Below are 9,881 nucleotides of genomic sequence, written 5' to 3' on the forward strand. Positions count from 1 at the left end.
ATCTAGAAATTTGGACCTGCATAAAGTCTTGCTTGTGAGTGAACTGTCTGTTTAGTCACCTGTTTATTAATTCTGTTGTTAATATTGTTAACCTTAACTATAAAATTCTTGTCTGCTGGTAAGTAATCCCAGGTCAGTGTCTAAAGCCAACACAGTCACAACGGGCTGAATGGCCACTTTCTGCGCCATAACCTCAGTGTTTCTAAATCAGGTGTGCCGGCAGGACGATGGGGTTGATCAGCCACTATTTTATTGAATGGTACAAAGAACAAAGAACAATACAGCACAGGAACAGGCCCTTCGGCCCTCCAAGCCCGCGCCGCTCCCCGGTCCAGGATTGAATCCTGAATCCAGGATCCCTGCCCATTTTTCCAGCCTATCTACATACCAATATCCTATCCACCGAGCTGTCCCTCACAGCTACGATGCTTTGTTCATCACAACCTATTAACTCACCCCCACCCCCCCATTCCAGACCATGTGATCTCCAGGGAGAGGCGAAAACCCAGAGTGAAAACCCCAGGGCCAATATGGGGAAAAAAAATCTGGGAAATTCCTCTCCGACCCCCTGAGGCGATCGAAACGAGTCCAGGAGATCACAATGGCCCTGATCGGAAAATGCTTCCCAACCCTAGTCATTTCCACTTCCACGAACACCATATGAATTCCCTGCCCCCGAGACAGGTTCCCAACTATCCGCAGTCTCGCTCTGTACTGGCACCAGCAAGATGATCATAGAATGAAGCCTTGAAACGAGAAACGAGAAAGGTTTGAGAGACCGGGTGGCCTGCTCTTGCTCTAACTCGTATATTTATATACTGGCTCCACCCTGCTACCTTTTCTTAACAACACATGTTATCCTGACCTGACCTTGGATCCAAGCCTGAAGTAGTTTCCTCTACCTTGACCTCAGTTTTTGGACACATCGTGCTCACATGCCATAGAGCCTCCACCCCAGGATTATCTGCTGCATGCTCTGTTTAACCCATCCAACCTGGCCTCATGGAGTCTTTCTTCAGTCTCCTCTAATTGCACACATGCTTTTCTCTTGCTTCACCACGCCTGGCCAGTACCTCAGAAGACTCTAACCAGAGTTGAATTCTAAAATGATCGAGTAATACTTCCACTGTTTTCTCAGGATTTGCAGGAAATGACTATTACTTAAGTCAAATGCCAGCATAATTAAGGACCCCACATACCCCGGATATTCTCTGATCCTCCTTCCGTTGGGAAAAAGATGCAAAAAGTCTGTGGTCACGTACCAACCGACTTAAGAACAGCTTCTTCCCTGCTGCCAGACTTTTGAATGGACCTATCTCGCACAAGGTTGATCTTTCTCTACACCCGAGCTGTGACTGTAACACTACATTCTGCACTCTCCTTTCCTTCTCTATGAACAGTATGCTTTGTCCGTTTAGCACGCAAGAAACAATACTTTTCACTGTATGCTAATAGATGTGACAATAATAAATCAAATTAATGTGAGGTTATCCACTTTGGTAGCAATAACAGGAAGATAGATTATTACTTGAATGAGGGTAAATTGAGAGAAGTGGATACTCAATGAGACCTTGGTGTCCTTGTGCATCAGTCGCTGAAAGTAAGCGCGCAGGTACAGCAGGCAGTAAAGAAGGAAAATGGTATGTTGGCCTTCATAGTGAAAGGATTTGAGTATAGGAATAGGGATGTTTTGCTGCAATTGTACAGGGCGTTGGTGAGGCCACACCTGGAGTATTGTGTGCAGTTTTGGTGTCCTTATCTGAGGAAGGATGTCCTTGCTATAGAGGGAGCGCAGCGAAGGTTTACCAGATGGCAGGTCTGTCATATGAGGAGAGACTAAGTCGGTTAGGATTATATTCACTGGAGTTCAGAAGAGTGAGAGGGGACTGAGGTGAGGAGAAATTTCTTCATCCAAAGAGTGGTGAATGTGTGAATTCACTACCACAGAATGCAGCTGAGGCCAAAACATGGCCTGATTTCAAGATGAAATTAGATATAGCTCTTGGGGCTAAAGGGATCTAGGGCTGTGGCAGGAAGCTGGGGGGAGAATCAGGATATTGAATTTGATGATCAGCCACGGTCAAGATGAACGGCCGAGCAGGCTTGAAGGGCCGAACGGCCTACTCCTACTTCTACTTTCTATGCAAGTCGCAACCCTCTCCAATAAAATTGTTGAAAATTCCTTTTATTAAACTGAGGAGAGAACTGAAGACGTAATTCTGCACGGCATCTTTGCCCACCCTGGTACGTTCCCCTTCAACTTGCTGCATCCTATAATTGCCGCTACTATCACACCAAGCATTGAAACTTTCCTGATCTCACCGCCATCTCCCTTGCTCCGTTTTCCCACCTACTCAGTAAAATATCCTGCATTTCTAACTATGATCCAGAAACTAAATTTTATGCTAAGTCACTGACTTCAGAACTCTTAAAAATGATAAACACTAAAAACTTAGTTTCTAAAGCCACAACCATGCTGCATCACTAAGCAGTATTTTAACCTTCTCCTACGGTACAACCCATCACTGTCACCTCCCAGGATTGCCACATTCAACAACCCACCTTACACACTGCCACCAGATTCCAGCTCATCAACACATCAAGGTGACCCTCCCACCACTTTCATAGTCCCAATCTTCTACCCTGTTACTTGGACATCCATCTGCCCTTCCTTCACACCTACATCCACTGCCCATTACCCTTTTACTCCCAAGACCATCCTTGCAACAGTTTTAGACCTGCATCCGCACATCCTCCTCTCTAACATCTCCTGCATACCTCAAACCTAAAGCATCTCAGTTCTCTGGATTTCAAAAAAAGGCAGGCTAAAATTAAATACAGCTTTACAATTCCCGTCATAATACAGACACAATTACATTACCTGACCCTTAAAATACCAGTAATACCCCATAAGATCTGTAATATTTATGCCACAGTGGTTAGCACTGCTGCCTCTCAGCACCAGGAGCCCAGGCTTGATTCCCGACTTAGGTCACTGTGTGAAATTTGCACATTCTTCCCGTGTCTGCGTGGATTTCCTCCGGATGCTCCGGTTTCCTCCCACAGTCCGAAAGACGTGCTAGTTAGGTGCATTGGCCATGCTAAATTCTCCCTCAGTGTACCCGAACAGGCATCGGAGTGTGGCGACTGGGGGATTTTCACAGTAACTTCATTGCAGTGTTAATGTATGCCTACTTGTGACACTAATAAATAAGCTTTCAATATTGTCAAACTGATCATAAATCAGAGGCACTGATCATAAATTATACACAGCACACCATAAAATGAAATGTTTTTTGATTGTAGTGAGGAACACACAAATCTATCGCAATACTGATGGATTGCATTGATGATACAAGTGCAATTAACATAAACATATAGGTTTCTTTCTTGTTTAATGGGACTGTTTAAAATTTCAGATTTACTCTGCCAGCAGCAGGCGTGCCTGGAAAACATTTAGCTCTAGGCTGTGAAAGCAAGTTAACTCATTTTCAGCTTGGAATTTGTTACTTAGATAGAGCTAATGCATGTATGTGTACAAGTCGTTCCCCTGGGATTTCTGATTGAAGTTGATTGACAGAGTCATGTGATTGATTCGGTCTATGCAGAAAGCTTTTGCAGTTTTGGGTTGCTGCTCTGAAGTCAGAAGCATGTGCAGGTGTTTCCTGAGAACTCACTCTCTCCACAAAATCTCTCTCAAAGCTTCAAGATTGTTAACACAATTTATAGCAAGTATATGTATGGCTGCTGAAGTAGGCAATTTTCCAAAAGCCATATTGGCACCATTCATAACGTGCCTACAATGCAGAGGGGAACACCCGGATGGATATTCGTTCAAACCCCCTCTGCACAGCTGAGAGACCTTTAAATTTCAAAGCCAACGAAAGATCCTTATTCTGCCCAGCAACAGCGCGAAGCTGCATTTTAAACCGGCCTTTGGCCAAGGAAGATCGGGATATCTGCGAATCAAGACCGAGAGTGGGCTATATGGCATAACCAGACTATCAATAAAATATTACAGGAATAAAATGGCCAAGGCAGGCAAAGAAACTTAACAAACTAGGGTAAAAGGAATAAAAGATTAGATTAAATCTCCCTACACACAGCAGGACAAAATGACATTAACACCTAATCTCGCAAGCAGGGAACACAGACACAAAACAATGAGGTGAATTCAGATAAGGGGACACATAGAGGGGATAATGGGAAACACATTAAAACACCGGGGCAAGAACAGGTAGTCCCATTAACACAAACACACACCATACAGATGCAAATTGACAAGCCTCCCAGAGAACTTCCTGACCCGACAGACCACTTTATACATATTGTAAAAATGCATAATCAAATGTTCCCGCTCGAATTTGGATCCCTATAAAGATCCAGAGCTGATGTGAAAGGATTGAGATCAACGTGGCCAAGCCACTGTTTCGGAGCTGGTTACGTTGGTTCTCCCTGGGTCCCCAGTAATTGTACAATAAAGAAAAACACTTTGAACGTTGCCTTGCGACTCGACTTCTTTGAATGCACTGGTACAAGGGATTTTTCCCTACAACACTGCTGACCTTATTTAAAGTGGCATTTAAGTCTGTAAGAGGAATGTTGCTTATTTGGAACCGAAACAGTGAGAAACTAAAAAGTAAAGTTTAATCCTTCCAATTTTAAAAATTGTTCAACCGTTAATAGTTAAGCTGCTTCATTTGTCAGTTATTTTTAAATCGTGTTATTGAATAAAGTTTGCTTTACTATAAAAGATCCTTAATTTGTCAGTGGAACCTTTCCTGGAAAGTATTATTTCCTCACATTTATACTAAACAGAAAGATTGTTGGGGTCTAGTCTGGCATCATAATATACCTTGGGGCTATGGTCCAGCACCCTAACAATGCATTCTTACCAGCAAATCATCTACTGTACATGAATTGAACCAGCTACGAAAATAACAAAATAAGAAATAAAACCAATCTGTAAAAGGCTGGTTGCTCCTAAACTAAAGCCCGAAACAAGTATTTTCCAATCTGCACTGTTCCATCACCGCTGATTGACAGAGCTCCATTTATTTAAAAATTGAGACTGTGGCCTTGAAGTAACACGGTTCACTTTAGCATAATATTATGCGCACTCCACGGTAACGTACACCTGCCTTTACAAGATAGATCTGGCTCACTGAGCATTATGGCACGTGAAATCCCCTTTTCACTAGCCTGCCCTGCAGTTCATACCAAGGTTCCCAGAAGCAAAGTTTAATAAAGCACTCCTCCAAAGTCATGAAACTCACACATTCTTTTCAGAATTATTCTTCATTATTTACCCAAAAGTAATCTAAAGCATGAAGGTCATTTTCCGACTGTGAAGCCATAAAAACAAAATCAGACTACCAGCAGGAGTGTACGTGTTAAAACTAGAGCTAGATTGTTCCTTTCCCCACATTTTCTCAAAGAAAAGCCCGCCAACGCCTCTACTTTCTTAGAAGACTAAGGAAGTTTGGCATGTCAGCTACGACTCTCTCCAACTTTTACAGATGCACCATAGAAAGCATTCTTTCTGGTTGTATCACAGCTTGGTATGGCTCCTGCTCTGCCCAAGACCGCAAGGAACTACAAAAGGTCGTGAATGTAGCCCAATCCATCATGCAAACCAGCCTCCCATCCATTGACTCTGTCTACACTTCCCGCTGCCTCGGCAAAGCAGCCAGCATAATTAAGGACCCCACGCACTCCGGACATTCTCTCTTCCGCCTTCTTCCGTCGGGAAAATTATACAAAAGTCTGAGGTCACGTACCAACCGACTCAATAACAGCTTCTTCCCTGCTGCCGTCAGACTTTTGAATGGACCGACCTCGCATTAAGTTGATCTTTCTCTGCACCCTAGCTATGACTGTAACACTACATTCTGCACTCTCTCCTTTCCTTCTCTATGAACGGTATATTTTGTCTGTATAGTGTGCAAGAAACAATACTTTTCAATGTATGTTAATACATGTGACAATAAATCAAATCAAATCTATATTTAAGAAATACCTAACCGCAAATGAATTTTTGTATTTTTTTTAAGCAGGCTTTGAAGGTAGGAAGACTTACATTGCTGGTTACGCTTGTCCCCAGCATTTCTTGCAGGGAGACAGACAGGACAGTCATGCCTTGTGCAATTCTTCCAGTGGGAGATGATCTGACGTGATGAAGCACAGTGTGCAACTGTAAAGAATCAACAACAAAAAAAGTGAAGACAAAAAAACATAGCCATCAGAAAATACAACCAAGTCAGAACTCCACATTGAAAAATAAGTTCAGAGTTCAGAGCTCTAATTTTAGCACCGCAGCCTAAATCATCACAGGAATTCCACTCTCTTGTACATTAGATGGGATGTAACTGGGTGTAACAGGTCAAATGTGATAGCAGCTTTTTTTAAAAAACAAATTTGACCCTGGAAACTTCCATAAGCACATAACTTTCTCCCATTGACACATGATGATGCTAACAGAAATGCTTTGAAGCGTATTCCATTTTACTGGGAAATTAAACAATGTCAAAGGAATTCAAGACTCTTTCAAATTACTGGAGTATAAGAAATCCTGTGCAACTCAAATGCTTGTACCAAATACTGATGATACTAGTTCAGTCCATACTCACCCTGACAGGATTTGCCAGCCTGACAGTGAGTCATATGATTCAGGACATTCTTCATGGTTCGGCAGTGTGGCAAGTTGCAGGGTCGTACCTCGCCATTCGCTTGCTCCCGACGCTGGCATTTGTGTGCATGCAGGAGCAGAACTAGTTGTTGCTGGATGAGTTTTCGTTTTTCTGGATCTGCTGTGGGGGCAGAACCCATTCCTTGCCCTGGGGGCTGCCCTATTCCTCCCTGCTGCACTGGAGAAGACTGCTGTGGCTTCGGAAGAGAAAGAACCGGCATTTATATAGCACCATCGACATCATCAGAAAACCCAGAGTGCTTTGCAACCAATGCGGTCAATGCTGCATTATAGAACATGGCAGTCAAACTGCACACACTAAGGTGCCACAAACAGCAATGAAATCACCATCAGGTAATCTATATTTAGCAATGTGGACAGAGGATTAAACATTCATACCATGCTCTTCATCAAGCCATGGATTGTGTTTTATGTCCAACTAAGGTCTCAGATTAACTTCTCATTTGACAGCACTTCCAATAATGCAGCACCCCTCCCATCACTGCAGCACAGTGGGTAGCACTGCTGCTTCACAGCGCCAGGGACGGAGGTTCGATTCCCAGCTTAGGTCACTGTCTGTGCGGAGTCTGCATATTCACCCCGTGTCTGCGTGGGTTTCCTCCCACAGTCCAAAAGACATGCTGGTTAGGTGCATTGGCCGTGCTAAATTCTCCCTCAGTGAACATGAACAGGCGCCGGAGTGTGGTGACTAGGGGATTTCACAGTAACTTCATTATAATGTTAATGTAAGCTGACTTGTGACACTAATAAATAAACTTAAACACTGCACTGAAGTGACAACCTATTATGGGATCACGTCTCTAGAATGACCCAAGTGAGAAATCTACCATGGGGTCAAAACTACCACCTAAAAAGGAAATGGGGACAATTCAGCACATCAAACCAAATAGGGACATTTATAAATTATATATTTGCTTCTGTTGAAGCCCTGGTGGTGGGTTTCCTCCAATATTTTAAACAGTAACCACTGATCACCAGCTCTTACAAACATCCCTTTCCTTTTAAATACTTATCCTCTTTCAGGGTTCCTGTTAATGTTCAACGCCTGTAGATAGGTGGAGTATGCTGTATAACCAGCATAACCCTGGAACTGGCCTGATGGTGACATGTGAAGATCTGACACAAGGTGATATGTGAAGCTGGACAACTTTTGATTATTCTTCAAACTTCTGCTGGTATTCACTAAACACAAATATAGGAAATGTCGGCACAAACCTGTCCCTTAACAATGGACAACCTTGAAAGTTTATTTTGAAAGTTACTGTTTTGGCATTCGCTTCCTTCCAAGTTTTAATCTTATAGCCGGAGATTAACATTGAGCTCAACAAGGCAGGAAATTAGGAAGTGTGATATTAGAGTTATGCGAACCTCACACTTACCAGGTTTGGCATTCCAGCACCACCTGCAGGTTTCTTGTCCATTGTAAACTGAGGCAGACTGTTCCCTAAGCCACCCTTGTTTTGCATCTGCTGCCCAAGTCCGCTGGTGCCCAGTGTCTGACCAGTGTTCTGTTCATAGGGCTGTCCGTAAGGATTCGGGGTTCCTATCTATTAGTTTAAAAAAAAAACTTAAATTTTGACACTCAACAGGGTGATCAAGAAATTCACCTTGGTCTCTTCGCTCTGTATTCAACTTAGGTGGAGGGAAGCCAATACATTTAGGAGAGAGACTACATCAAGTAAAAATGTTTTCAAAACCATAACCCCCAAACTTAACATTCCAATATGTTTGGGAAACCAAGAAAGCAGATGGTTGTTTGACCAATAACTTAAAAATAATAAATAGCAACAGGTGTAATGATGTAAACCTCAAGGGCAGGATTGCTTTGTGTGGTGTTCAAGGTGTGCAGAAAAATGTCGGTTCAAGTTGGCTTAGGACATTAGAAGTAAAATGAAAGCAGTACTGCAAGGGTTTTTCCTCATGAGATGAAGATCAACCATGGTTCATAAGGGCCTCCAGTGGCAGAAATCAAATACTACATTATAATGCAACATAAATCCTTGTATTCTACAATGAATAGTCCAAGGCTTGAATATTGAGAAAGTTTGTCTTGGATAATAAACCTACAGATGAATTTTCCAACCTTGTTTTATCTCACTGTTTTCAGTTTCAAAACACAATTAGTTCTGGGGAACAAACCACGTTTACTAATCTGAGGAACTACATCAAACATGTTACCCAAAATATTCTCACGGTCAGAAGTAGAGAAAAAATCTCATTCTAAATTTGACTCAACAATATGCTTTAACATCAATAAAGAACACCCTTCTTGCAGCAGATTCACTTAGTTTCTTCCTCAAGCAACATCCTGTTAAGAGTTAATAAAACGGTAAGCTTGCTTTATTATAGCTGGGACGTGTGTGTGCTGCAATCCCATGTTCGATGGATCACTGAGCTGAAGCTATCCAAAATTTCACATAATACTCCTACAGTAACAGCCAAAATAAAATGGAGAGTCTGACAGAAAGTATTGCTAGCAGCAGTCATTTACCTTTACCATTGGAAGCATTTCACCTCAGAAGACAGTGTAGAACTGGCAGGCGGGGAAAAAACAAATTGCTGCAGTTCCTGCTTCTACCTACTTTGCTAACTCTAGGCACAACACAGTGCTGCAACATAAATGAGTTATCAGTGCATCCCAAGCACCACTGTGTCTCATTAAAGCATGCAGGGATCATATTTAAGTGTACAACTCAAATACAACGCACAAGTGTTAGCTACACTTGTAGTTCCCAGTTTTAAAAATTGTTTGTAATCTATGCTAACCTCCCAGATTCAAAATGTAATCTAAGGCACAGCACATATGTCACCAAATTAAATCACCCCACCTGCAAATGGTACTAGCCCAATGCTTTCAAGAATATATACATTTATTGAGCACAGTTAGTCGTCTCACAACACCAGGTTAAAGTCCAACAGGTTTATTTGGTAGCACGAGCTTTCGGAGTGTTGCTCCTTCCTCAGGTGAGGAGCGACGCTCCAAAAGCTCGTGCTACCAAATAAACCTGTTGGACTTTAACCTGGTGTTGAGGGACTACTTACTGTGTCCACCCCAGTCCAACACCGGCGACTCCACATCATACATTTATTGAGGTTTACGCTATTCATTAAAGACACAACTCCTGCAAAATTTGCTCAAGTTGAATTCGAGGGCAGCTCCCAAAACAAAACT

The 9,881-nt window shown here is 42.5% G+C and overlaps 2 protein-coding genes across 2 annotated transcripts in view; one reads left to right on the forward strand and one right to left on the reverse strand.

Annotated features, from left to right (window-relative positions):
• Positions 1 to 9,881, forward strand: part of xpnpep3 (X-prolyl aminopeptidase 3, mitochondrial) — a 96,417-nt gene that overhangs the window by 83,807 nt on the left and 2,729 nt on the right. The window lies entirely within an intron of this gene.
• The window catches only part of LOC144509166 (histone acetyltransferase p300-like), a 39,937-nt gene that overhangs the window by 17,121 nt on the left and 12,935 nt on the right, over positions 1 to 9,881 (reverse strand). Inside the window, exons 2-4 of the mRNA XM_078237589.1 lie at positions 8,089 to 8,256; positions 6,630 to 6,885; positions 6,080 to 6,193 (exon numbers count right to left, since the gene is read on the reverse strand). Coding sequence (XP_078093715.1) covers positions 6,080 to 6,193; positions 6,630 to 6,885; positions 8,089 to 8,175 — 457 coding nt within the window. The 5' untranslated portion in view covers positions 8,176 to 8,256. The remainder of the gene's footprint in view (positions 1 to 6,079; positions 6,194 to 6,629; positions 6,886 to 8,088; positions 8,257 to 9,881) is intronic.

This window comes from Mustelus asterias, chromosome 21 (assembly GCF_964213995.1).
Source record: "Mustelus asterias chromosome 21, sMusAst1.hap1.1, whole genome shotgun sequence".
Taxonomy (NCBI): Eukaryota; Metazoa; Chordata; class Chondrichthyes; order Carcharhiniformes; family Triakidae; genus Mustelus; species Mustelus asterias.